This window comes from Colletotrichum godetiae, assembly GCF_030913485.1.
Source record: "Colletotrichum godetiae strain CBS 193.32 chromosome Unknown BDP55scaffold_12, whole genome shotgun sequence".
Lineage (NCBI taxonomy): Eukaryota > Fungi > Ascomycota > Sordariomycetes > Glomerellales > Glomerellaceae > Colletotrichum > Colletotrichum godetiae.
This window is the reverse complement of record NW_026851260.1, coordinates 343285-366452: the sequence shown is the minus strand read 5'-3', so window position 1 is coordinate 366452 and position 23168 is coordinate 343285. Positions and strand designations below refer to the sequence as shown.

The following is a 23168-nucleotide window of genomic DNA, read 5'->3' as shown; positions in this document are numbered from 1 at the left end:
GTGCTTGCCAATACCTGCCGTAAAGAGGGAGAACCCGAGCTGTCACTTGCATATTCAGCTTGGCTTGTGGCAGACTACTCCATACGATAGTCTCGTACACGGGGATGCCGCAAGTTGATGGCGAAATCGCAGGGGGGAATGGGCGCCAAAACTTTCTGATTCTGTCTTTCGACTCCGCTGCTTTACTTGGAGACTAAGTGGCGGGGTGTGTTATCTGCTTCATCGGCTTCTTTCCTCTTTCGGGTCCAAGAGAAAGGCTCTGCTCTTTTCCGCAGCCTCTCTTCCAGAAAGTAGCCTGAGCGCACATTGATTGGTAATACTATCTAAGAAGTCGCATCCATTACCGCAGATACCATCACCTTGTTAACCAACTCTGACTCCTCAGTGTGAGCAACCCAATAACAGAGGCCCAACAAACAAACGTGAAGTTGGCAACTGTGGAGAAACAAGAGTACTGCAACTTCTTTCTCAGTCTCGAATACGAGCCTTCGCTTCTTAGTACCAAAGTCTCGTCTGACTCTTTGACGTCTCCTTCGACGGCCATGCTACTTTCGCTCTCATGAAGGGCATCTGCCAACAACAGGGTACTGAACCAAGTGGCGAACACGATGAGACAACCCAGATTCATGACTGTAACCCATGGAGAGAAGTAAAAGCCCCGTAGCCACAAGATCACAATACTCAGGTACGAAAAGTTGGCAAATCCCGCACAGAAAATCATCAGCAAGGGATGATAATCCGGCTTCCGGGAAATCGTCCTTCTTTCGCTCCCTTGTTTCTCCAAGTCCCGAGGCAGCAGCTCCGGCTCGCTCGGACACGGTCCAGCAAAGCATTGTGTGCAGAATCTCGCCGCATCGCGAAAGGCTAACCGAACAAGCCCGAGCACCCAATAGGTATGGTTGCTCCTCTCCCAGCGAACGTACATGAGGAAAGCCTTCAGAAACGTCTCGGGCGCGACGGTGTATCCAACGGCATTGCTCTGGTACTTGAGACGCCAGCCATCACGCAAAAGTTCCATCGTGAGCTGCACGTCTTCGCCATGTCTCATCGGCCGCCCGAGGAACCTCGTGTCCACGAGAGCCTTGGTATGTGGGAGGATGGCGTCTCTCCGGAATGCGGAGATGGCGCCTGGGAGAATGGTGATGAACCCGTGCTTCGACTGCGCCGCTCGCGGGATGTTGCCGTTTTGTTCAAAGAGACAGTCAAGAATACGAGGGATGAAGCTATCCCATCCTTGAGACTGGATGTTGAAGACGGAGAGGTGCCCGGCGACACCTCCGACGTCGCTGTCTAGAACGAAGGGGCTGACTAAATTCCGGAGAGTATGCTTCTCGAGAATGGTATCGGAGTCCAGAGTTACGAGTATCTCGCTCTTGGCCATTTCAAAGGCTGTGACCATAGCCTGGCGTTTTCCACGGTTGATCTCGTGCCGGATTGTTGTATGTAGAGCCGAAGATTTCGCTGGAAGTGCGTGTTGTATGTGAGACCAGGTATCATCCGTCGAGCCGTCATCAACGACAATTATGTGAACCTTTTCTCTGGGATAGTCTGAGGATAACACGGAGGATATCGAGTTTCTCACGAACTCAGACTCGTTGTATGCGGGAATGATGACGTTGACATATGGTAGGCTGTCATTGTTCTTGAGCCCCTGGATGGGTTCATAAACTGCCCAGCGCGCAACGACGACTAAAAAGTTACAAAGTAGGATGCAAGAACTGAGTTGTAGGATAAGTTCGTAGAAGCTCAGTTGAGACTTCGACTTGACTGCAATATACTGAAAAGTCACAAACGTAAGAATCGTGCCCAACGCAACCAGGCGGCCGATGGTCGTCCGAAAACACGAGGCCGTCATCCTCGCTGTGTGAGTTGCCTTGCGCAGCGCAGAAGACAGACTTCAACCTCGCGATATTTGACACTTTCAACAGCAGCTTTCAAAGTCTTGACATTTCGCGTCTCTACACTGCGGAAAACGTCGTCCACTTTAGGAAGTCTTCCGAAGCGGGGACCCCGTGAATCTGGACCCCTCTGATGTCCCCTCAGTATCGGTTGCCACCCTTGATCGACAAATAGTGGAAACATGACCTGGCATGCAGGTGATCAGGGATGCTATGACGAACTGGCCAGACCCTTAGATGCGACAACATGAATCGTTGGATCATTTCACCGCCATCTGCTTTTGCTGAAGTCGACGGCGGTGTGAGCGGGACGCTGCGTAATGCTGCGCTGAGGTGATCTAGAACCGCGTTTTTGAAACGATGGCAACTGACTTTTCTACGGCGCCAGCCAAGAGTTTTATCTGGATAGAGCGTACGTTCCGGACTCCGGTGTCTGATTGTCCGTTCTTTACCTTATGTAGTCATGGCCAGCATGGAGGTCTTGACTTGATCGAGACAAGTAGTTTTCTTTTCTCTCTCTAGTCCAAATAATCTGTTGGACAAACCCCTACACAATATGGCCCAATCAATTACAACAAGTCTGATGGCATGTCTGCTTCTTTTTTCGGCTGGAGTGGATAGCCACACGCTTATGCAGAATCCCATTCCTTTTCCAAGTCAACTCCGGGACAATGGACCAGTTGCCAACGATGGCTCAGACTGGCCATGTAAGGGCGAAGTGGATTACGATTGGTCCGGCGTATCCAACATCTGGGAAAGAGGCTCAAAGCAATACTTGCAGTAAGTCAACCATTTGGACCAGCTGCTTCTGGTGTAAGCGTGTTAACGACTTACATAGGGCCATGGGAGGCGCTTCCCACGGCGGCGGCTCGTGTCAAATCTCAGTAACTCGGGATCTCAAGCCCACAAGGAAGAGCCAATGGAGAGTCATCAACTCCATCGAGGGCGGCTGCCCGATCCGGAATCTCACCGAGGTCAACTACGGAGACTCGCCCACGGTCGTGCTGCCCAGCCTCTACAACTTCACCGTCCCGGACTGGTTGCCCGTGGGACCGGCCGTCATGGCATGGACCTGGTACGGTCGCTGGAGCGTCCCGGAAATGTTTATGAACTGCGCTCCGATAGTGGTTCTGGGACAGGAGACGAACGTAGACGTCCCCGAAGAGGAGCGGGCGGCAAAATTTGACCAGGCGCCCCTCGTGTTCGAGGCGAATAACGGCAACGGCTGCTGGACCCAGAATAAGGGCAGCTGCGTGAAATTCCCCTACCCGGGCGAGTCTCTCGTGGTTAACGAGGAATGTCCTCTGTATGAGAAGACAATGTTTACAGGAATGTGCGGACCTGGAAGGAGTCTGGGTAACCTCTGGAGTTGGCCGTCAAAATGGGCCGTTCTCTGTGGCAGTGCTGTTGCTGTTGCTTTTGTTTTCGGGGCTATGCGGGTTGCCAGGACTTGGCGCGGAAGGCAGAAGTACGGGCATCGCAAGCTTGCAACTGACGATGTCTAACTTTTGTAGCTGAATCTTGGAGACGTCGGTTGCCGTTTGCCGGGGGAACGTGTAGAGTTCATGAGCACTGAGCTTAAGGTTGGTAGGATCCTAGACGCAACATCATTGTGACATTAAGGCTGGAAACGGCTTCGTTCTCTCTTGTGGAGCTACGAAGTCCTCACTGACAGGTTGATTGATCATGTAAGTCAAGCCTTCTATCACAAAGGGTACCTGATGTTTCCTTCAATGGGTGTGGTCATCTGCAATTGAGTTTAAGAGACGCGAGCCTTATATTAGTGGCCAACAACGGCTATCCACTTCTCACAACAGTTGCTTCATCTTTTACACCGAGTGACTACGAAAATTCCTCATGAGAGTTTACAACATGACTCTTAGAGTTGTTGTATCCGTGTGCGATGGCTGATGGGGTTGAAAGGGTCAATGACCTTGAAGCTTCAACGTCATGTCCCACCACCCACCTTGGGGACAATCACAAGTGAGGCCTCCTGGGGTGAGGAGGCTACAATTTATTATGTCTATGCCTTAGTAAACTGGATCGATGTTTTCACCGTGATGGAAACAACCAAGAGTCTTGCCTATGAGCCGCAGTACTCTCCGTAGACCCTCATGGTTGGTACCGCTGCAATTAACCTAACGTGAAGACAGACAGAAAACTTACAAAAGTCCCACAATAGACAAGAATTCATCAAAACACCTTGGGTTCGGAAGAGAACTTCGGGTCTTACATTCACTACCTTCCACATGCCGGCCGAAAGACCCCACTTCCGGAGCCATCGGCCGACCGGCAACACAACCCCGGGCCGAGGTGGGGTTCAAATTCGTAACCACCTTCCCCTCTCGGGGCCGGAGCATGTGCTGACGTGAGTTCGGACGACTACCTCATGTCTCCTCTCCACTTCACCCCTGCTTTCCTATGTCTCTTTCAGGAGCCAGCACTTTATTGCGTGATAGGTGCGTGCTCAACCTCAAGCGAATTCCTCGTAAGCTAGTGCGTGTCCCTGAGAATCATACCGAATATCGCAACGTTGACCGCATCTTTTGGCCTGTAAGATTGTGAATCACCATCAAAAGCCGAGTGCAATCGCGCTGGTGTACGTTATTGCCACGTTCATCTGATCCGAACGAAGCTAGACTGCCCCATTACCGGGACTGTATAAAAGCCGCGCATCTACCGTTGGCTTCTGGCTTCAAGCTTCACTACACCTCACACCATCAACGCTCAACTTCACTTACACCAGGCCCAATCATCACGAGAACCCAACCCAAACTCCCAATAAAAACAACAAACCACCTCAAAAATGTCCTTCCCACCGCCCTTAATCCCAAAATCCCTCCCCCCCAACGCGAAAATAGCCCTCATATCCCCCTCCTTCCGCGTAAACACCCTCGTCCCAACATCCCTCGCCCGCGCCCAAACCCTCCTCACATCCCTAGGCTACACAATCACAACAATCTTCTCCCCTACAGACGAAGACCTCGACCCCGTCCTCTCCTCCGGCGCCCACATCCCCGCCAGCATCCGCAACCGCCTCGCCGAGCTCCGCGCCGCCTTCGCTGACCCCACAATCGACATGATCCTCTGCACCGTCGGCGGCTCCACAGCAACAGAACTCATCCCCCACCTCGCCGCAGACTCGTCCCTCCAGCAGCTCATCAGAGAGAACCCCAAGATATTCGTGGGCTACTCCGACATCACGGTCCTCCACTGGTCCCTCCGTGCCCTCACCGGCCTCCGCACGTTTTACGGCCCATGCGCCGTCTCGGAACTAGGCGAGGCCGTCACCGCCACGCCCGCCTCCGTCTCCTCGTTCGACTTCTCCCGCAACCACACGGAGCAAAATAAGCCAGAAGACGACGGATACCTCCAAGACTTCCACCTAGCTCACCTCCTCCGGACTCTGAGCACCCCAGCCACAACCTCCATTCCAATCCCCCGCTCATCCTTCTACGCCCCCATCGTACCACCCTACTTCCTCTCCCCCCAAACCCGCACCTCAACCACGCCCCGAACCCTCCTCCCCTCACCACCGTGGACCTGGCTCCGAAAGGCGCCCCGCACAGAAGGCCGCCTCTTCGGCGGCTGCCTAACAGTCGTAGCCCGCATCCAAGGCATCGCGCCCATATCCCCCCCCTCCTGGAAGGGCAAAATCATGTTCCTCGAGTCTGCGACAGCTGAGGCGGACATGACCAAAGGAAACCCTCTCGGCAGGATCCGGTCCGCTTTCGCGGACCTGGCGGCGCGTGGTGTATTCGACGAGATTGCCGGGCTCGTCGTCGGCCGAGCCTACGGGTACAACACGGAGCGGGAGAGGGCCGAGTACGCGGCCGTGATACAGGGGCTCTTATGTCAGGGCCGCTTGGGAGCGAGCAGCACCTTCCCAATCTTGATGAATGTCGACATTGGACACACCGCGCCCATCGTGACGCTGCCGATGGACGCGTTGGCGGTGTTGGACTCGGAAAAGGACGAGTTTTCCATCACGGAGGCTGTGGTGGTCTAGAAGCCACTTCGGGCACAAAGAACGCTTCATGACGTATAGACGGCTGGGTAAACTAGCCTTTGGGTATTATTTGTATTACATGTTTTACGATAGCTCTCCTAGCCATACTCGTGTTCAACTTCCCATTTGTGTCCCATTCAGGTTCGTGTATGTCATGTAAAAGGGTTGACCCCGTGGTTCCCTTTCCCCAACCAGCCATCAAGCAATTGAATACCTGTGAAACCCCGTGTAACCAGAAAAAGCACATGAACCCTCGAGGAAACGACTCCGAACGCTTTGCTGATGCAATTTCTGGGGGTTTCCCGGTGTGTATGGAAAATGAGAGAAAACTTAGTCGTGTATCGTTTGTAGAAAATAAAAGTGATGTGTCGATGCAGCTCTGCTACATCATGCCTAGTCCTCTGTTCGCGTGACTAGAACTTTTGGCACATTGACACTGCTTTGTGACAGTGGTGGTGCCTGATGCGGCTCCTGAAGATATGCGTCTATGGAGTTGAAGTGATCAACACCATGCGGCGATCTCTGCCCCTAGTAGAAGCCGTCGTTGGTGTTGCTCCTACTGCTGGGCGTTGACTGAGCAGAGCTACTAGCGTCACTAGGCGTAGGCGGCTCTACGACCTGGCTGCGGATGGTCATGATCCAGTCGTGTTGCAGGAGTTCGACGGCGGATGCGCGGTGCTTGGGGTCTCTGGTGAAACACCTCTTCAAGAAGTCGAGACCCTGCGGGCTAAGCTGATCGGCCGACGGCATCTGAGGAGGGTTGCCTTGGGCAATGTTGTACATGATGGCCCACTCGTTGTCCAAGTTGGCCCAAGGACGGCGACCAGTGGCCATCTCAAGAATGACGCAACCCAGCGACCAGATGTCGACTGAGCCGGCTCTGCCAGGATTTTCACCCTTGATCACCTCAGGCGACATGTACATGGGTGTTCCCGTCATAGACTTGTTAGGCTTGGAAGAAGACAGATCTTGGACAAGCGTCTTTCCTTGCCTAGCAATGACCTTGGCAGCTCCAAAGTCGACATACTTGATGATACCGTTGTGGTCGAGGAGGATGTCTGCAGATTGTTAGAACATTTGTCAAGAGTGGACTCAAATCTCGGCTGGATGGTACTTACTCTCTGGCTTAATATCGCGGTGGGCAATGCCGCTCTCATGAAGGTAAGCGAGACCTTCGAGCAGCTGCAATGCGTAAACCATGATAACCTGCTCGTCCTCGATGCGGCCGTGCTCCAGCAAGTTGGCAAGAGATCCACCCTGGCAGAATTCCATAAAAATGTAGACCCTGTCGCGATGAACTTCGATACCGTAGTACGAGACGACGTTGGGGTGATCGAGCACCTCCAAGACTCCCATTTCGTCCTTGATCTGCTCGGCAATGGTGGGGATCAGCTTTGGATCCTGCAAACGAATCTCCTTAACAGCCATTAAGTGACCCGAGTCCAGGTTCATAGCAGCATAAACGTTGCCAAAGGTACCGCCGCCGACGAAATGACCCTGTTGCCAGCGCATCGTGATGTTGGTAGCCGAGGATGAGAGGTAGGCTAGGGATCGGTCGACCTCGTTATTGCCCTCTAGTACGCGACCGAGAGCCTGTCTCTCGGCCTCCTTGGCCCTCCTGATGTCGTCGACCTTGTCAATCTCCTCCAGACGCTGCTCCGTGATGTACTTGGAAGCCTCATGGTCGTCAAGCATGCGATTTTTATCCAATCGCTTGAACTGTCCTACCAAGGCCTCGATGCGCTCCTTCTCTGCTTGGGCGGCCAGGTTGGATCTCGCCCCCATAATGTCAAAGTGTGAGATGAGAAGCGCCATGCAGCCAGCCACCTTTGCTCGGAGCCTCGCGTATTCTTCTTCGCCTAAAGCCAAGATGTGTCTGCCTCTGGTCATCCCCATGGCAAACTCCAGAGCCAAGACCGCCCATCGGAACGTCTTTCGATCTGATGCGATGCAGTCGTCACAGATGAAGCTCACCCAATCCAATGCGAGTTTCGTCAGCTTGAGGTTGTTCATTTGCTTTCGGTTGCTGTCCATGACAAGGAGCGAGCGTTGACCGAATTCTGTCGCAAAGACAAAGCAAGTTTGAATGAGCTCTTGAACTTCTCTGCCTTCGGTCTGCTTCCGAATGATCTCGACACTATCCATGAAGTTGTTGGACAACTTGTAGGCGACACGTCTGGTCTCCATCAGACGTGTGTTGACCTTGTGCAAATTCGATCTCTGTTCCACTACAAGGTCGACATGCATGTCGACGGCATCGATGAAGGCTTTCCTGGCATTGACGAGTCGCGCTTGAGCAGCGGCTGCGACTAGTCTCATGTGGCCCTTTTTCAGATCGACGTTTCGTTCCCGGACCGAAAGCTGCACAATGTCGCCGAACCAGTGTGGGCTGCTCTCAGGTCGAAGGATCAACAGATACGGGTCACTTGGATCCTCCGCAAACTGTTCCGGCGAGCTCAGACCCAAAATGGAATGGATCGCGTCGTGCCTATCCATCAATGAGGGCGAAGCTATAATGAAAATGCCTTCCTGCTCGTAGAGATCCGTAAAGATCTGGAAGTGGCCAGATGCGATTAATCTGTCATAAAACTCTTGCAGCTTTTCTGGTGTGAAGGATATGCTGAAATCGGACGCGTTTTCGTAGTTTTCGCTCAGCATGCGAGAGAAACGCTGCAGCATTCGTTGTCTAACTCGGACCGAGTCCAGGCACTGCTTGTATCTCTTGCTCATCTCGGCAGTGCTCTCCTTAGGTTTGACTTGGAGCTCCTTCTCGAATGTGACACTCAGACGATTGATAGCCTTAAAGGTCAGGGAACTGAACTGCTCAGCGACCTCAACGTCGCCACCGAGAAGGTGGCTACCAATTTCATTGGCAAAGTCCCACTCGGCAAACAGCAACTCAGCCTCCTTGAAGGTGTTTTTGTTGCCGCTGAGCTTCCAGTTGAGCATCTTGAAGTAGTACCTCAGGGCATCCAGCACTACTTGATCGAAAGACTCGTCGATGCAGGGCGGAAGTTCCCAACCGGGCTCTGGTTGTGTGACAGCCAAGCACTCCAGCTTGATGCGGATTGCCAGCTTGAGAAGTAACTGGAACTGGTTGATCATTTGATCCTGCATCATCGGATTTTGCTGCGCAGACTCCTTTACTTTCTTGGCGTAAGCGAGGCGCATCTTGATGATTTCTTCAATCAACCGGGACGGGAAGCTGATCAGCGTAAGCAGCTCCTCAATGTATGGTGGGAGATGTCGCTTCTGGAAGGCGGCGAAGTTCCGAATGAGCGTCTGTTTGGATTTGGTGATGACGGTTGAAATGCCAGGCAACATGCCTTTGTGTGCGTCTTTGTTCTTTTCGTCGAATTCCTCGTCATATAGTGACTTCAAGCCGTCCTCCTTCATCAAGCGGTCGAGGAATGAGGATTCATCGCTGATGCCATTGCCTACAGGTGAACGTTGTCGTATGCGAGTGAAATCTAGCTCTTCGTTTCCAACCCACTTTTTGAGAATGGCAAGCTCGGTGTTAATCATCTCATTGGTGTTGTACCAGGCAATGATGGATTCAGACGCCTCGTGGAAGAGTGGGGAGTTTGCCGACTGGTGTTCAGCTGCCAGTGAGGTCCAAGAAGGATACAGGCTCTCGGCCTTATCAATCTTCTTGACCACATCCTTAACCTGTTCGTATGGTGGCTTTCCAGCTTCGCTCTCGCCCTTGACAGAGAAGTTGATAATCTCGTCTAGTGTGCGGTCCAGCGCCGCACGAGCCTCCTCGACCATCCGTCTCTGCACTGGAAGATGCCTTCCGCAGACTTTTGAGCGAATACCAAGCCACAGCTCTGCCTTTTGCCCGCTCTTTCCTACTGCTTGTTCGTTGGATCCAATCAACCGCTTCTTTTCTTGCTTGACGACGTCTCCGGTCAGAACAGCTTCCAGCATGCCGTGCCATTCTAGTCGTTCTCGATTTGTCGGATCCTTTAGATCTTCGTCTGTAGGTTGCAAATCGTCGTTGCCGTAGAACATGATGGTCTCCTGGTCGTATCTGTCGTCAAAGGGTCCTTCTGAAGAGGGCGTCTCTCCCTCTGAGTCGGAGTCGGCGCCTTGGCCAATACCGGTGATGCCATTTACGTATCCGCCATCGAATGGGTAGCCATCGTTGTGATCTTGCCTTAACCTCTGCACGTATGCCCTCTCTTGCTGGCGGAACCTTTCGCTAGGACGAGGTCGACCTCTCGATGATGCTCGGACGGACTCGACGAAGGAAGGAGCAGGTTGCGGCCTGCGGTGGGCGGCCGGGGCATATGTGTTGGAAGGTGTCCTCGCGGGAGCGCTGGGTCGTTGAACTTTGCTCGCGCCATTGGTGTAGGATGCGTCGCCGTCGCTGGCGTTGCTTCGTAGACTACGGGTTGTACCGTTGGCTACGGCGGCCTGGACGAGGTTGGACATGGAGCCAGCGATATGGCCTTCAGAATACCTGGCGAGGGAACCGAGTTCATCTTGACGTTCGAGTGCGTGGGGGTCGTCGGGTTGGTATTCACCAGAGGAAGCAGAATTGTCCGAGTCGACGGGGATGGCAACTGGTCGCTGGGGCATGATCTTGTCTGAGCGCAAGTCGTCGTCTCCGTTGGAGAATCGAACAGCACGAGGGGAAGGTTCGGTGGACATTGTGGCCGGGGGGGGGGGGGGGGGGAGCGATGCAGTCGGGTTGTATATATTGGTTGGGGGGTGGTCCCTTGGTGGTGAGGCGATGGGTGTCCCGATACGGTGGTGGTCAGCCGTTCTGGACTGCGTACTGCGTACTGCGTATGGCCTCGGTCTGCCGCTCAGCAGTGCAGCTGCTTGTGGATCCTCGTCCGAAAAAGAGGGACAGCAGCATGCAATGGGGACTGAGGGAGGCGACAGAAGACGGAAGGGCAATGCGAGTCGACCGTTTGGGAGCGAATGGAACGGAAATTAGGATGACATGAGGCAACCGTATCCGTGTCGGTTGGGAATGGGATGGGGCTAGACCGAATTGACGGGCAAGCCGCAAGCCGCGATGCAAGATGGCAATGGGTTGACCTCAGGGTTCAGGCTCGGTGCTCGGTGTGGGTGGCAGTCTAGGAGGAGTAAATGAGGGAAAAAAGGCGAAGAGGATGGGCCCCAGCAGAGTAGACCAAAAAAGATCACGATGCAGAGGCAGAGACAAGAGGCAGAGCAACAGTAGCCCGCAATGGGAATTGAGCACGACGTGAAATTTGATATGGAGCGGACGGAGCGAGGAAGGGACCAGCGAGCAAAGAGGGAACGCGACGACCGGACGGGACGGTGCTGGCGGGCGGCCATTGGCTGAGCCACAGGGGCTAGAGAGGCTAAGGTACCCAGCACGTCAAATACCTTTGATACGTGTATCCGTAAGTACCTTTTCCTTCTGTTGAATTTTGAACCTCGACTCATACCTACTGATAGTCCCTAACGAATGAATATGAAGAGGTTCAGAATAAAGAAAGGACTTTAGCACCTGCCAGCACAAGGATCCCGCGGACACTCAGCGGAAGGCAAGCCCGTTTGGCTACGAAGTATAGACTCTCTACGGATACTTCCAGTACCCAAGGTACGTGCTAGACTGCTAGGTCCTGGATGTAAAGCAATTTCACGATTCTGCTGTGAATGCGACGCTGTATCCGCCTGGTTTGCAATCTGCCGAAACAGCCACCCGTGCATCGACAGTCTATTCGTACGGATACCTACTATTAGTAAGTAAACTCGTACAAACAAACGGTCGCGAAAGGGAGCCCTGAGAAACGGAGTTGACCTAGGCCTGGATCGCGTCGAGAAAATGTTCAAGTCTCGGAACTTCGAGAGCAATGGACCACGAGCAGGGGTCACATCCCAGCAAAAGAGCTTTTGCGGGGGGGGTTCGCTTTGCCGAGGGTGCCAGATGCCACAGTGCTGTAGGTAGGTATTAGCCTCTTTTTTCCTCATAAAAGACCGTCTAAAGTGGGTGGGAATTGAAGAGAGTGAGACTTGGAGAAACATGAGGCGGCTCCCGATTTGTGGCTTCGCGGGCTCTTCCCTCCTGGTCCAACCATGCTTCCCTGTCCATCCAAGTGTGGCTACGACCATCGAGCTGTGTGCCTGCGATCGAACCTCGCGCGAACCTCCCCTCCCTCTTCGACGCGACCCCACGCCCGAGACTAACTGTATGGCTTGCCCGTCGACCGATGGCTTTTTGGGTGTGGCGAGTGACCCACGCAATGCCCGCCACGGTGCTCCCTGCAAGCTCGACGTGGCGCCGCCCTGTGGCTTCTCCGTCTCATGTACGGATTTACCGAGTACATACGAATACGCTCTGCTGCTTCTTCCTTCTTCTTCCCTTGCGGCCTGATCACAAGCACGAGTTGAGGTTGTCGGTATTCACGCCATTGTCGCGACCATCACTTGATTAAGAAGCACGAGTTCATTGTAGCCTGGCGTGATGAGCCGGTGGTGGGCGCCCGAGGTTCCCACGTTTCCCACGGTTCCTTTTTGCCTCAATCGACCTGTTGTGGGGAGCTTCGCTCCAGGTACGTGCTATTATAGTATAAGTGGTATAGCTTCCCGCTCCATAACTGGTGCTAATCTCAAGCTCTGCGACCCATCGATTTGTACGGCGAATGCCGATCCCTTGTGTCTGAGAATGGTATAGGCTTTTCGAGGTCCATGGAGAGAAACCCGCTTTCTTGTCATCGAGATTTGCCATGGGCGATTGGAAACACGCCTTGTACTGGGCTTTTCGTGGCTTTTGAGACTCCCCCGCGCCTTCACGTGGGTAATATCCTTTCACATCCGGACAGCCAAGAGGAGTAGATTATTAGTTTTCGAGCCAGGCGCCAATTCTCTCTTTCCAACTTTGAATACGACACCGGGAGTGCTGGGTGAGTTTTGACTTTCTCAGCCGCACTTTGCCTGCTGTCTCAGAAACCAATGTTGCAGGGATATTGACGATGGAAAGCTGTGTTGTGTTTTGTCGGTTTTCCACGGGTCTGGGAGTTAACAAATCTCTTAGTCAAGCTCAACCGCCGCAACTCCCAGGGTGCCAGGGTAGCTACTTAGCTGGGCAGTCATGGTTGTCTTCTTTGACTTCGCAACTCGGTTGCATTATAAGCCGATGGATGTCGATAGTTGAAGTTTAATTGACTCCCGCATGTTCAGCTCTTTCGTCAGAGCGGCAACAGCCTATTCCGACAGGACGACTATCAGATAAAGCAGCAAGTTGAGCAAGCCAGACAACTGTGGGCCTTGGTATCATTGACTGTCCAAACCGTTAGCCCAAAAGTCTAGTTACGCTCTCGGGCCACGCATGCAACTACCTACCGCCTGCTTCCCACTCCTTCGGGTTCTCCTTTGATCTCCAACCAGACTTTGGAAAGGGTCCTGGTATGAGTGAGTGAGTGATGGAAGGACCCGACCACCTAGGTTGCGTAGCCTCTCGCTTCAGCCCTTTTTTCGGGTTGAGCCTTCGAGTTCTGCTCCAGCAAGCAGCGCACAAGTGACAGAACTAGCATGGAACGAAGGGAACCAGTGAAGAGGGTTCTTTGATCCGATAGAAAGAGAAATGAACCTAGTGATGTTTGCTCGATATTATCCGGTGGAGCGATATTCACTCTCAGAAGGCGAAACCCGTACGACAGCCAGAGAGGCATTCGACAAGCACCAACCCAACAGATTGAGGTCGCATGTTTGTAATGCAACTATCACAGCTCTTCAACGAGGTAACCAGCACCGAAATATCGACTGCACTCAGCCCACGTGCGCCAATGACTCGGAAGTTGTTCTTCGAGATTAACCTCTCTCTACAAACGGGGGCAGATTAGCTACTAGAGTAACGAGACGACTGTGTGCCGCATGCGAGACGCAGATAAGAGACCGCGCGGCTATCTGCCCGTCGAACAAGCCGCAAGGGAAACAGACCCGACCGCCGTCAACCAACACCCAGGACTTCAGAGTGCGAGACCGCCGGTCGGCGGGTGGCAGACCGAGCGCTCGGATCCTGGACCGAGACGATTCCGCCCAATTCACCAATCAAACGCCAGAGAGCTCGGCCAGCTTCGGACCCGCCTCATCTTATCGCATCCGAATACCTTATCGGTACAAGGGAAAGCTCTCCGTCATACCTTGGGCCTCCTCCTCCTCCCCTCCTCCTCTTGAAACCTTGAGTCCTTCTGTCCTTCTTCAGTTTTCTCAATCTTTCTCACGAATATACCAGCTCAATTGGACTACTGAAAATGACACGCTCAAGACTGGTAGCAGCCGCCCGGACGGCAAGGCCCCTCTTGGCCTCTCCCGTTCGCCAGGGCCGGTCCCTCGCATCCGTCGCCGGACTAAGCTCCCGCTCCTCCACCGCGGCCCCGGCCCCGAGAACGGCGGGAGCATCACCACAGCTACACAACACCCGCTTTTACAGCTCCTCCTCGTCCTCCCGCGCCAACTGGAAAGAAAAGCTCGCCGCCTTCTCTAAGCAGGACAAGACGCCCCTCTACGACTTCCACGTCGCCCACGGCGGCAAAATGGTCATCTTTGGCGGCCACCACATGCCCGTCCAGTACGCCGGCCAATCCCTCGCCGAATCCCACCACTTCACCCGCACTCACGCCTCCCTCTTTGACGTCTCCCACATGGTCCAGCACCGCTTCACCGGCCCCAAAGCCGCCGCCTTCCTCGAGACGGTCACCCCCTCCAGCGTCGCCGACATGGAGTACAACACGAGCAAGCTCAGCACCTTTTTGCACCCGGGCACGGGCGGCATCGTCGACGACACAATGATCACCCGCCTCGGCGAGCACGAATACGCCGTCGTCTCCAACGCCGGCACGCGCGAAAAGATCTTTGCCTACCTCACCGAGCACACCGCCGCGCTCCAGAACCCAGAGGGAACCGACTTCTGGTGGGAGGTCCTCGAGGGCTACGGTCTCGTCGCCCTCCAGGGCCCCCAGAGCGCCGAGATCCTCCAAGAGGTCCTCGACCCCGCGGACGGGCTGGACCTAAGCACCCTCTACTTTGGCAACACGGGCTTCGCCCGCCTCCGGTACCAGGATGGCCCTGGGGGCCAGTGGAAGTCGACGCCGGAAAAGGCCATGATCAGCCGCGGAGGCTACACGGGCGAGGACGGCTTCGAAATCTCCTTCCAGTCCACCAACGGCGAGGCCGGCCCCATCGCCGAGACCCTGCTGCAAGTCGCCGGCCCGGAGAGGCTGCAGCTCGCGGGTCTCGGCCCGCGCGACAGCCTGCGCCTCGAGGCGGGCATGTGCCTGTACGGCCACGACATTGACGACTCGACGACGCCCGTAGAAGGCAGCCTGTCGTGGATCATCCCCAAGGAGCGCCGCACAAAGGGCGGCTTCCACGGCGCCGAGGTGATTAACAAGCAGCTCGTGCCCAAGAGCAAAGGCGGTGCCGGGATCGAGAGGCGCCGCGTGGGCTTTGTGGTGTCCGGCGCGCCGGCCCGCGAGGGCGCCGAGATCTTTACAAAGGACGGGGAAAAGGTCGGCGTTATCACCAGCGGCTCGCCCAGCCCGACGCTGGGCAAGAACATTGCCATGGGATACGTCAAGGAGGGTCTGCACAAGTCGGGCACCGAGTTAGACGTTGTGGTGAGAGGCAAGAAGAGGGGAGCCGTGGTGTCAAAGATGCCGTTGGTTCCGAGCAAATACTTCAAGGGACCGACTCCCGCACCTGCGTAGTGTTCGCAGGGTGGGTGTATCGATAGAAGATTTTTAAAAAAGATATCCAGCACTTTTAGCGTTCAACTTTGGCCTTCATTTACCTTGTGTATAATTCTTCTTGCTTGACACCGGATGAACAGTGGTTGGGACAGAGCACGACGTCTGCTCAAAAACCTGTCAAATGTTGCAAAGGGCATCTGATAAGACTTAAAAAGCAACGGCAAGTTTCAATGTTTGGTTGGAGGCATGTAGCCACTTCTTCATGGGAAGCCATCACGGAAGCGCAAAGCGATGACGACCCTCAAACGAGTGGCTGGATACTCTTGAAACGGTATCCTGGAGTGCGGCAAACATGGAGGAGATTAATTAGCAGCTTATGTTGACAGGATTGTGTTCCGTTGAATGTGAAGAGAGAAAAGGGGAAAAGATTGAACGAACGCAGAAATTCTTATTAGCGTTTAACAAACGGGGCTAGAGCAGATCTGGACTAGCCCAAAGAGCAATGGATGAAGTGGGGGGGCCCGTCGTCTTCACCTTTAGTTCCATGACTGTTGGAAGAGTGGGATGAAAGGCATATGAGCCGAATTTCGTTATGCTTTCGACAATCCAATATTTTCCTTTCCGGCTATACCTGCCTGACCTTTGCAGCTTGAATCTTCCCTGTAGAGGCCTTCTCTATGCGAAAAAGGGCCTGGTTTTCATGGCAGATGGCGGTTTGCCAAGGTAGCCGGACCATTTCATTGTGCTGACTTGGGCATCGATCTAGACACTGCTTACACTTGCACGCAAGTATATCAACTTCAACATTAAACGTTCCCCGAGTAACAAATACTCGCGAGACCGCTAAGGTATTTAGCGGTCGTTCTGCTCCGAGCCATACATCGCGTTTGTATGCAAATGCCACAGTAAAGGCCAGTATTTATGGGACATACGAGAATCTTCATATTAGGTAGGTTACAATCATAAGTAAACATAGAGAACTTGTAATACAAAGCAAGAATCTACCCCCAACTTATACACATGCCACTTTTTGCCTGCACTATGAACTCCAAACTCCGACCAAGGTGCAAATGCAGCCTGGCCCGGCAGTATGCCATGTAGTATTACAAGCTTCCACACAGATACACACACACATACACGCATAATGCGTCCCCTTCATGGTCCAAGTCTCTGCGTCGTGCCAACAAGCGCAATCGGCGCACTGCCGCCCCCAGCATGGCTGTTGGTAGGCAGGACGCCGAACCGCCCGTACGTCTTTTGGTCGACGCTCACGTAGTGCGGCAGTCGGCCGAGGAGGTTCAGCTTCGACTCGATCCATCGGAGTGCCTTTTCGGGTGGGCTCAGGAACTTGAGGTAGCCGAGGCCGACTGAGAAAAGTAAATCTCGAGTTAGTCATGTGCTGTCTTCTAGCAAGACGGGGGGGAGAGGGGGACGGGCAAGTGTCTCTTACAGAGATATCCAACCAAGACGCCGCAGAGATGACCGAGCAAGCTGGTACCGGGAACGAGCGCTGTAACCACCAAGATGAGGATGAGGGGTGTTGTCCACGTGGGAATCGAGTATGTCGCAATCGTTAGGTGGGGGTTCGTCTTGTAGGTTCGGATTGCCTCGATGCCCAGGAGCAGAAAGACCCAGACACTACAATCATGTTTTCTCTCGTTAGTTTATTTCCCGTACCTCGCGAGTGTCATGGTTCTTACCTAGCTCCCATTACTTCGACGTTGCCCTTGAAGAGGAAGCGTTCGATCAAGACGTAGAGAATAGCTGGAATTGTGCTCAGAGCTGCGACAGATTAGTCGTCTGCACCTTGTAGAGGAGACTAAGGGGGTTATATCTTACGGCCGATGAAAAGGGCTATTGAGGTCAAGGTGCCGAATTCCGCCTCGAACCGCTCCATCAACGGCGCGAGAGCCGCCAGATTCATGACCGTGTGAATGAGGTTAACGTGAACGAAGGGAAATGTGTTCATTCGGTATGCTGCGGCCAAATGACAGTTAGTTAAACTCCGCGCCCGTGGAGAGAGAGAGAGAGAGAGAGAGAGCCGCATGGCAGGAAAGGGGGCGTACAAGAGGTAAAGGACAGCTGATCAGGTATCAGGGCGCCCCAATGCCTGACATCCCAAGAACTTTGAAGACCGGCGAACCACGCGGCGATGATCACCAGCAAAACTATGCGCGTGAATAGCGGTAGACGGAATATGTAAGAGCGAGCCCGAAGGGTGCTGAAGGACGTTATGTTGGAAGCCATCGCGCCCGCCGCCTCCGGGATTCACGGGATCTAGAGGGGTCGGTCGAGGGTCGAGGGTCGGGTGGTAAGTTGGCGGTCCAGCAAGCACCGATCAGCTCGTTCAAAATCGAAAGTCGTTCTAGTATTCAGTCAAGTCGACCGTACGAGGCATCTGAGTCAGCTCGAGTTGGCACCAAGTAGATGGTATGTTTTGCTGCAGTTGAGAAATTGTAGACAACTTGTCGCATGCTCCCGGTCCACTCGGACCTCTTCGGACGATCTCAAAAATGTTAGATAAGACCCCTGTTGTACGACGCACCCACCTCTTATCATCACGTGCCTGCTACAGCGTTACAGTGAGTTCAGTCATTCGTCCTGAGTCTCTCGAATGAGTGCTTTTGGAGTGGTACGTCAAGTCATTGGCTATACGCAGTAAGATTGCATGTGAGTTTACGATGCCAAATACCATTGAAATTGCTGACATATTGTCACACAGCATTCAAGAGAGAATTTTGTTTGAACGTTTCAAATTTGTACATACTAGGAAATCATGGCCTACATAACATAGAAAAAACAATAGTCCCAGAGGTATTTGCCCGACCAAAACAAAGGGCATAACGCGGCCATACACTTAGGTTATACCGACCGACACCCCAGAACATGCTAATAAAAAGAGGTACGCCTACACCGCCTAACCACATATCGCCCTGACCCGTATCGCTAACGTAACATTGTCCGTTTATGACTTGCCAGCGGACTTGGCCATGGTGTTAAGAGCGGAACCGTTCTTGAACCACTCAATCTGGGGGGCGTTGAAGGTGTGGGACAGCTTGACCTCGAAGGCCTTGCCATCCTTGGGGTGGACGACCATGGTCAGGGGCTTGCCAACCTCGAGCTCGGTAGCGAGGATGTCGACCTTGTCCTCGGGTCTGATCTTGTCGTAGTCGGCGGGGTCGGAGAAAGTGAGGGGAAGCATACCCTGCTTCTTCAGGTTGGTCTCGTGGATACGAGCGAAAGAGCGGGTGATGATGGCAAGACCACCAAGGTGACGGGGCTCGAGAGCAGCGTGCTCACGGGAAGAACCCTCGCCGTAGTTCCAGTCACCAATGACAACCCACTTGATACCCTTGGCCTTGTAGTCGCGGGCAACGGCGGGGACGGCGTCCCACTCGCCGGTGGTGAAGTTTTGGATCTTGTTGGCCTCGCCGTTGGCCTCGTTGATGGCACCAATCAACATGTTGTTGGAGATGTTGTCCAAGTGGCCACGGTACTTCAGCCAGGGACCGGCCATAGAGATGTGGTCAGTGGTAGTCTTGCCCTTGCACTTGATCAGAATGGGGATGTCGTTGACGTCCTTGCCATCCCAAGCGTTGAAGGAGGACAGAATCTGAAGACGGTCGGAGGAAGGAGAGACCTGGACATTGACGGTGCTGCGGTCGGCGGGAGGGGCCTGGTAGGTGTTCTGGCCGGGGTCGTATCCGCGGCTGGGGAGGGAGTCTCCGGAGGGAGGCTTGAGCATGAACTCGTTGCCGTCCTTGTCCTTGAGCTTATCGGTGAGGGGGTTGAAGTGCAGGCTGCCGGCAACGGTCATGGCAACGACCATGTCGGGAGAGGCGACGAAGGAGTGGGTGGCGGGGTTACCGTCGTTACGTCCGGTGAAGTTACGGTTGTAGGAAGAGATGATGGAGTTGGGGGTGCCCTTCTTGACATCCTGACGATCCCACTGACCAATGCAGGGACCACAGGCGTTGGCAAGGACGATACCGCCGTACTCCTCGAAGGTCTGAAGCTGACCGTCGCGCTCAATGGTGGCGCGAATCTGCTCGGAACCGGGGGTGATGGTGAAGATAGCCTTGGACTTGATGCCGTGCTCGAGAGCGTCGCGAGCAATGGCAGCACCGCGGGTCATGTCCTCGTAGGAGGAGTTGGTGCAGGATCCGATGAGACCGACCTTGAGCTCCTCGGGCCAGTTGTTGGCCTTGACAGCCTCGCTGAACTTAGAGATGGGGGTGGCCAGATCGGGGGTGAAGGGACCGTTGATGTGGGGCTCGAGCTCGGAAAGGTTGATCTCGATGAGCTGGTCGTACTCTGCACCCTCATCCTCGCGAAGCTCCTTGGCGTAGGTGTGCGCGAAGTCACCGATGTCCTTACGCTTGGTGGCGGTGAGGTACTTGTGCATGGACTCGTTGAAGGGGAAGAGGGAGGTGGTGGCACCAATCTCAGCACCCATGTTGCAGATGGTTCCCATACCGGTGGCAGAGAGGGTGTCGACACCAGGGCCGTGGTACTCAACAATGGCACCAGTACCACCCTTGACAGTCAAGATACCGGCAACCTTGAGAATGATATCCTTGGGAGTGACCCAGGGGTTCAGGGCACCAGTGAGCTTGACACCAATGACTTTGGGGGCCTTCAGCTCCCAGGGGAGGTTGGCCATGACATCGACGGCGTCAGCACCACCGACACCGATAGCGCACATACCAAGACCACCAGCGTTGGGAGTGTGAGAGTCAGTTCCGATAAGAAGACCACCGGGGAAAGCGTAGTTCTCGAGGACAATCTGGTGGATAATGCCAGAGCCGGGCTTCCAGAAACCGATGTTGTATTTGGCGCAAGCGGAGGCAAGGAAGTCGTAGACCTCCTTGTTGATGCCAACGGCACGGGCAAGATCCTTAGAGCCACCAATCTGAGCCTCGATCAAGTGATCGCAGTGGACAGTGGTGGGGTTGGCAACGGAAGGCATGCCAGCAGACATGAACTGCAGAATAGCCATCTGGGCGGTGGCATCCTGGCAAGCAACGCGATCGGGGCGGAGCTTCAAGTATGAGACACCACGCTCGATCTCTTGTCCGTGAGGGTCGTCCAAGTGGGAGTAGAGAATCTTCTCAGCGTAAGCCAGGGGGCGGTTGAGACGCTGGCGAACGATGGACAGGTTCTCGGACATCTTCTTGTAATTGATGAAGTTGCCCTCCTCGTGGATGTTCTGCTTGACCTGTTTTCGGCGAGTCAGCACCCTTGTCATGTCGAGCAAACACGTACGCGATGCCAAAGAAGCATCCGGCTATGCTGTCTAGAACAGCTGAGGCCATAGACAATGGTTTTTCAAGTGTCAGAGGGGGGGAACTATCATACCTTGCGGTCAAGAGGAGAGTCGGAGACAGTAGCCATGCCACGCAGTCCCAGACGGGCACTGGCGGCAGTGCGGCTCCGGGCAACAGAGCCCAGGAGCTGTCGTGAAGCCAACATGGTTGGTGTTGACACTGCGAACAGCGATCAGATTGATCAATTGAGATGGAGTGGAGAGTTGTCCGAGCTGTGATGAAGCTCGTAACAGATATCTCAAGTGCCCTTGCCTGTTCAAGGGACTTTGTTTGTGAGGATGGAGGAGAGGAAAAGAATATTAAGAGGAAGAAAACAAGAAGGTGGAGAGAAATTCCGACGAGGACGAGAAGTAGTAGAAGAAAGGCGGCAAAGCAAACCAGGCCTAGGTCTTTCCGGATGGGGGTGGCAGTAAAAAAAAACTCGCACCTTCTTTCCGGATCACTCTCACTTTTGCCTTCTTTCACCTCGCTCTGGGCACTCTCCGCGGCAGCTTCTGGGGGGGTGGCCACGGTGCCACGGTGCGTGCTCGGCTCAAATTGGGCGCAGGCCGTCTGGTTGCCGCGCTGCTGTGTGGACTGTGGAGAAGGTGCTGAGGAACAGGGTCGACCAGAGTGGGGCTCCTCGGCTATGACGAAGGCGACGGCGGGCCAACGGACGAATCAGCGAGATTGGATTATTTTTCACTCAGCAGCAAAGAGCAGCAACGACACTGGAGTGGGGCTCTTTTTCTTCACTTTCACGGGAACAACGACGACCTCAGGAAAGTACCTTCCGAATGTACCCCCCATTCTATCCCTTTCCCCCTGCTCCGTATCGCAGTCTTCCCTGCTCGTGCCTGCTACATTGCGGAGACCTTGCACCGCAACTGCTCAGTGCTCAGAGGTAATACCCCCCTGTCCAAAGCCACATGTACCAATTCTCGAGTCTTTTTTTTTTCCCCCTCTGCATCCCCCTCGCTCACGACCTTTGCATTTGTATCGCTGTTTCGGCCGGCCCCTCTCTATCGCGCACAAATTTCGTACACATCTCCATCCCACGGTGTACAGTGTACTGATTCTTGATCAATATTCATCCACCGACTGATTTGCCTCACCAGGCGACTGATGGTTGGCCTATTGCAGGATCGAGTCGAAGGCAACGGCAAAATAGGTGCAAGCATCTACAGAGAGACCAATGAGCCGGGGCATGACATGAACAGGAGCAAGTGCCTCGGACGGATACGGCGTACGGCAACGGCGAATAGCGAATGGCAAGACGCCCAGTGAAAGGAATCGAGGTGCAAAAACGTCACTGATAAACATTCCCACGACATCTGTTTGCGCTGCATGCCGTCACCTTGAGCTGGTTGGTACACTTGTTACCCCAATTCTTGGCCTCTCTGGAATATGGTCACAGTCCCGTTCATCCGTCTTGACTTGGACTTTCGCTATGAGAACGGGAGCATCATGCACAATTCAATTGACAGCATGTATCCACGCCTATACGATACCTTACCTTGATCCGACCGCCCGCCCGTCCGCTCATCCATCACACACCAAGACGGCCGATCAAGAAGCAGAAGAGAACAGACTGGACTTTGTCCGTCTCATGTCAGGTTCCGCCCGGAGACGAGGCTAATCCCCATGAAGACGGGTGTGCTGCCTCCAGACCCCGGGGCTACCGCTGCTGCAGCACTGGGCTGCGAGTCTGCGACGACCCGACCGCATCGCTCCTCACGTTGCCTCCACATGTGAAGATTTGTACCTGGAGCAAGGTTCCCTACCACGCATACTCTGTTCTTGAGGTACCGACGGATACGTGCTGCCTTACCCGACAACGCCGGCCACCACCCGCCTGCCCGGCCTTTTCTTCTTCCTGCGTCAAGCTACCTATGGATATCCGGACTTTGAGCGACCACGACAAGGCTCTCCGTTTCTTCCCCACGCGGCTGGACAACGTCCATTGCACACGACCAGGACAAGCCCAGAGAAGCCAGGACAGCTCCATGCGGAGAAACCTGAGGTCGCGAGGACGTAGATTTCAGTCGCAAGGACCTCGTCTCAGACTTTTGCAATGCAGTCTGCATCTCGTTCAGGGCTGCAGAAGCCAGAGTCATGTCCCGAAAACTTTGGCCGCTGAAAGGTACCTGATACTGTTGTACACGGCTGTCATTGGGCGATTGGATAGTGCTACCTCGCTGTAGACCTGGAGCTCCCGTCCAGCCGGCTCGGTTCCTGTCAGTCCAGCAGCGCGCAGGATGGCTACAGATTAAAGGTATCT

At 54.2% G+C, this 23168-nt stretch overlaps 8 protein-coding genes across 8 annotated transcripts; 4 read left to right on the top strand and 4 right to left on the bottom strand.

Annotated features, from left to right (window-relative positions):
* Positions 1 to 188: 188 nt before the first annotated feature.
* On the bottom strand, positions 189 to 1874 carry BDP55DRAFT_657232 (nucleotide-diphospho-sugar transferase). Its single transcript, XM_060574400.1, has one exon. The coding sequence runs from the start codon at positions 1853 to 1855 to the stop codon at positions 356 to 358; it is 1500 nt and encodes a 499-aa protein (XP_060431930.1). The 5' UTR covers positions 1856 to 1874; the 3' UTR covers positions 189 to 355.
* Positions 1875 to 2454: 580 nt separating this feature from the next.
* On the top strand, positions 2455 to 3403 carry BDP55DRAFT_629840 (uncharacterized protein; the record flags this gene model as incomplete). Its single annotated transcript, XM_060572071.1, has 2 exons — positions 2455 to 2678; positions 2737 to 3403. 2 exons carry the CDS (start codon positions 2455 to 2457, stop codon positions 3401 to 3403), a joined length of 891 nt encoding a protein of 296 aa, XP_060431929.1.
* Positions 3404 to 4704: 1301 nt separating this feature from the next.
* Positions 4705 to 5907, top strand: BDP55DRAFT_548055 (LD-carboxypeptidase; the record flags this gene model as incomplete). Its single annotated transcript, XM_060568806.1, has 1 exon — positions 4705 to 5907. One exon carries the CDS (start codon positions 4705 to 4707, stop codon positions 5905 to 5907), a length of 1203 nt encoding a protein of 400 aa, XP_060431928.1.
* Positions 5908 to 6294: 387 nt separating this feature from the next.
* Positions 6295 to 10570, bottom strand: BDP55DRAFT_62047 (uncharacterized protein). The gene is made up of 2 exons (XM_060571331.1): positions 7026 to 10570; positions 6295 to 6965 (listed from the first exon to the last, which is right to left on the bottom strand). The coding sequence occupies exons 1-2, from the start codon at positions 10561 to 10563 to the stop codon at positions 6436 to 6438; spliced, it is 4068 nt and encodes a 1355-aa protein (XP_060431927.1). The 5' UTR covers positions 10564 to 10570; the 3' UTR covers positions 6295 to 6435.
* Positions 10571 to 11914: 1344 nt separating this feature from the next.
* BDP55DRAFT_629837 (uncharacterized protein) lies at positions 11915 to 12265 on the top strand (the record flags this gene model as incomplete). The annotated part of the gene is made up of 1 exon (XM_060572070.1): positions 11915 to 12265. The coding sequence occupies one exon, from the start codon at positions 11915 to 11917 to the stop codon at positions 12263 to 12265; it is 351 nt and encodes a 116-aa protein (XP_060431926.1).
* Positions 12266 to 14144: 1879 nt separating this feature from the next.
* BDP55DRAFT_548328 (glycine cleavage system T protein) lies at positions 14145 to 15599 on the top strand (the record flags this gene model as incomplete). Its single annotated transcript, XM_060568825.1, has 1 exon — positions 14145 to 15599. The coding sequence occupies one exon, from the start codon at positions 14145 to 14147 to the stop codon at positions 15597 to 15599; it is 1455 nt and encodes a 484-aa protein (XP_060431925.1).
* A 1137-nt stretch (positions 15600 to 16736) lies between these two features.
* On the bottom strand, positions 16737 to 17828 carry BDP55DRAFT_726616 (rhomboid family protein; the record flags this gene model as incomplete). The annotated part of the gene is made up of 5 exons (XM_060579172.1): positions 16737 to 16948; positions 17032 to 17219; positions 17282 to 17363; positions 17421 to 17558; positions 17648 to 17828. The coding sequence occupies 5 exons, from the start codon at positions 17826 to 17828 to the stop codon at positions 16737 to 16739; spliced, it is 801 nt and encodes a 266-aa protein (XP_060431924.1).
* Positions 17829 to 18546: 718 nt separating this feature from the next.
* On the bottom strand, positions 18547 to 21053 carry BDP55DRAFT_726615 (aconitate hydratase; the record flags this gene model as incomplete). The annotated part of the gene is made up of 2 exons (XM_060579171.1): positions 18547 to 20799; positions 20940 to 21053. The coding sequence occupies 2 exons, from the start codon at positions 21051 to 21053 to the stop codon at positions 18547 to 18549; spliced, it is 2367 nt and encodes a 788-aa protein (XP_060431923.1).
* Positions 21054 to 23168: the final 2115 nt, after the last annotated feature.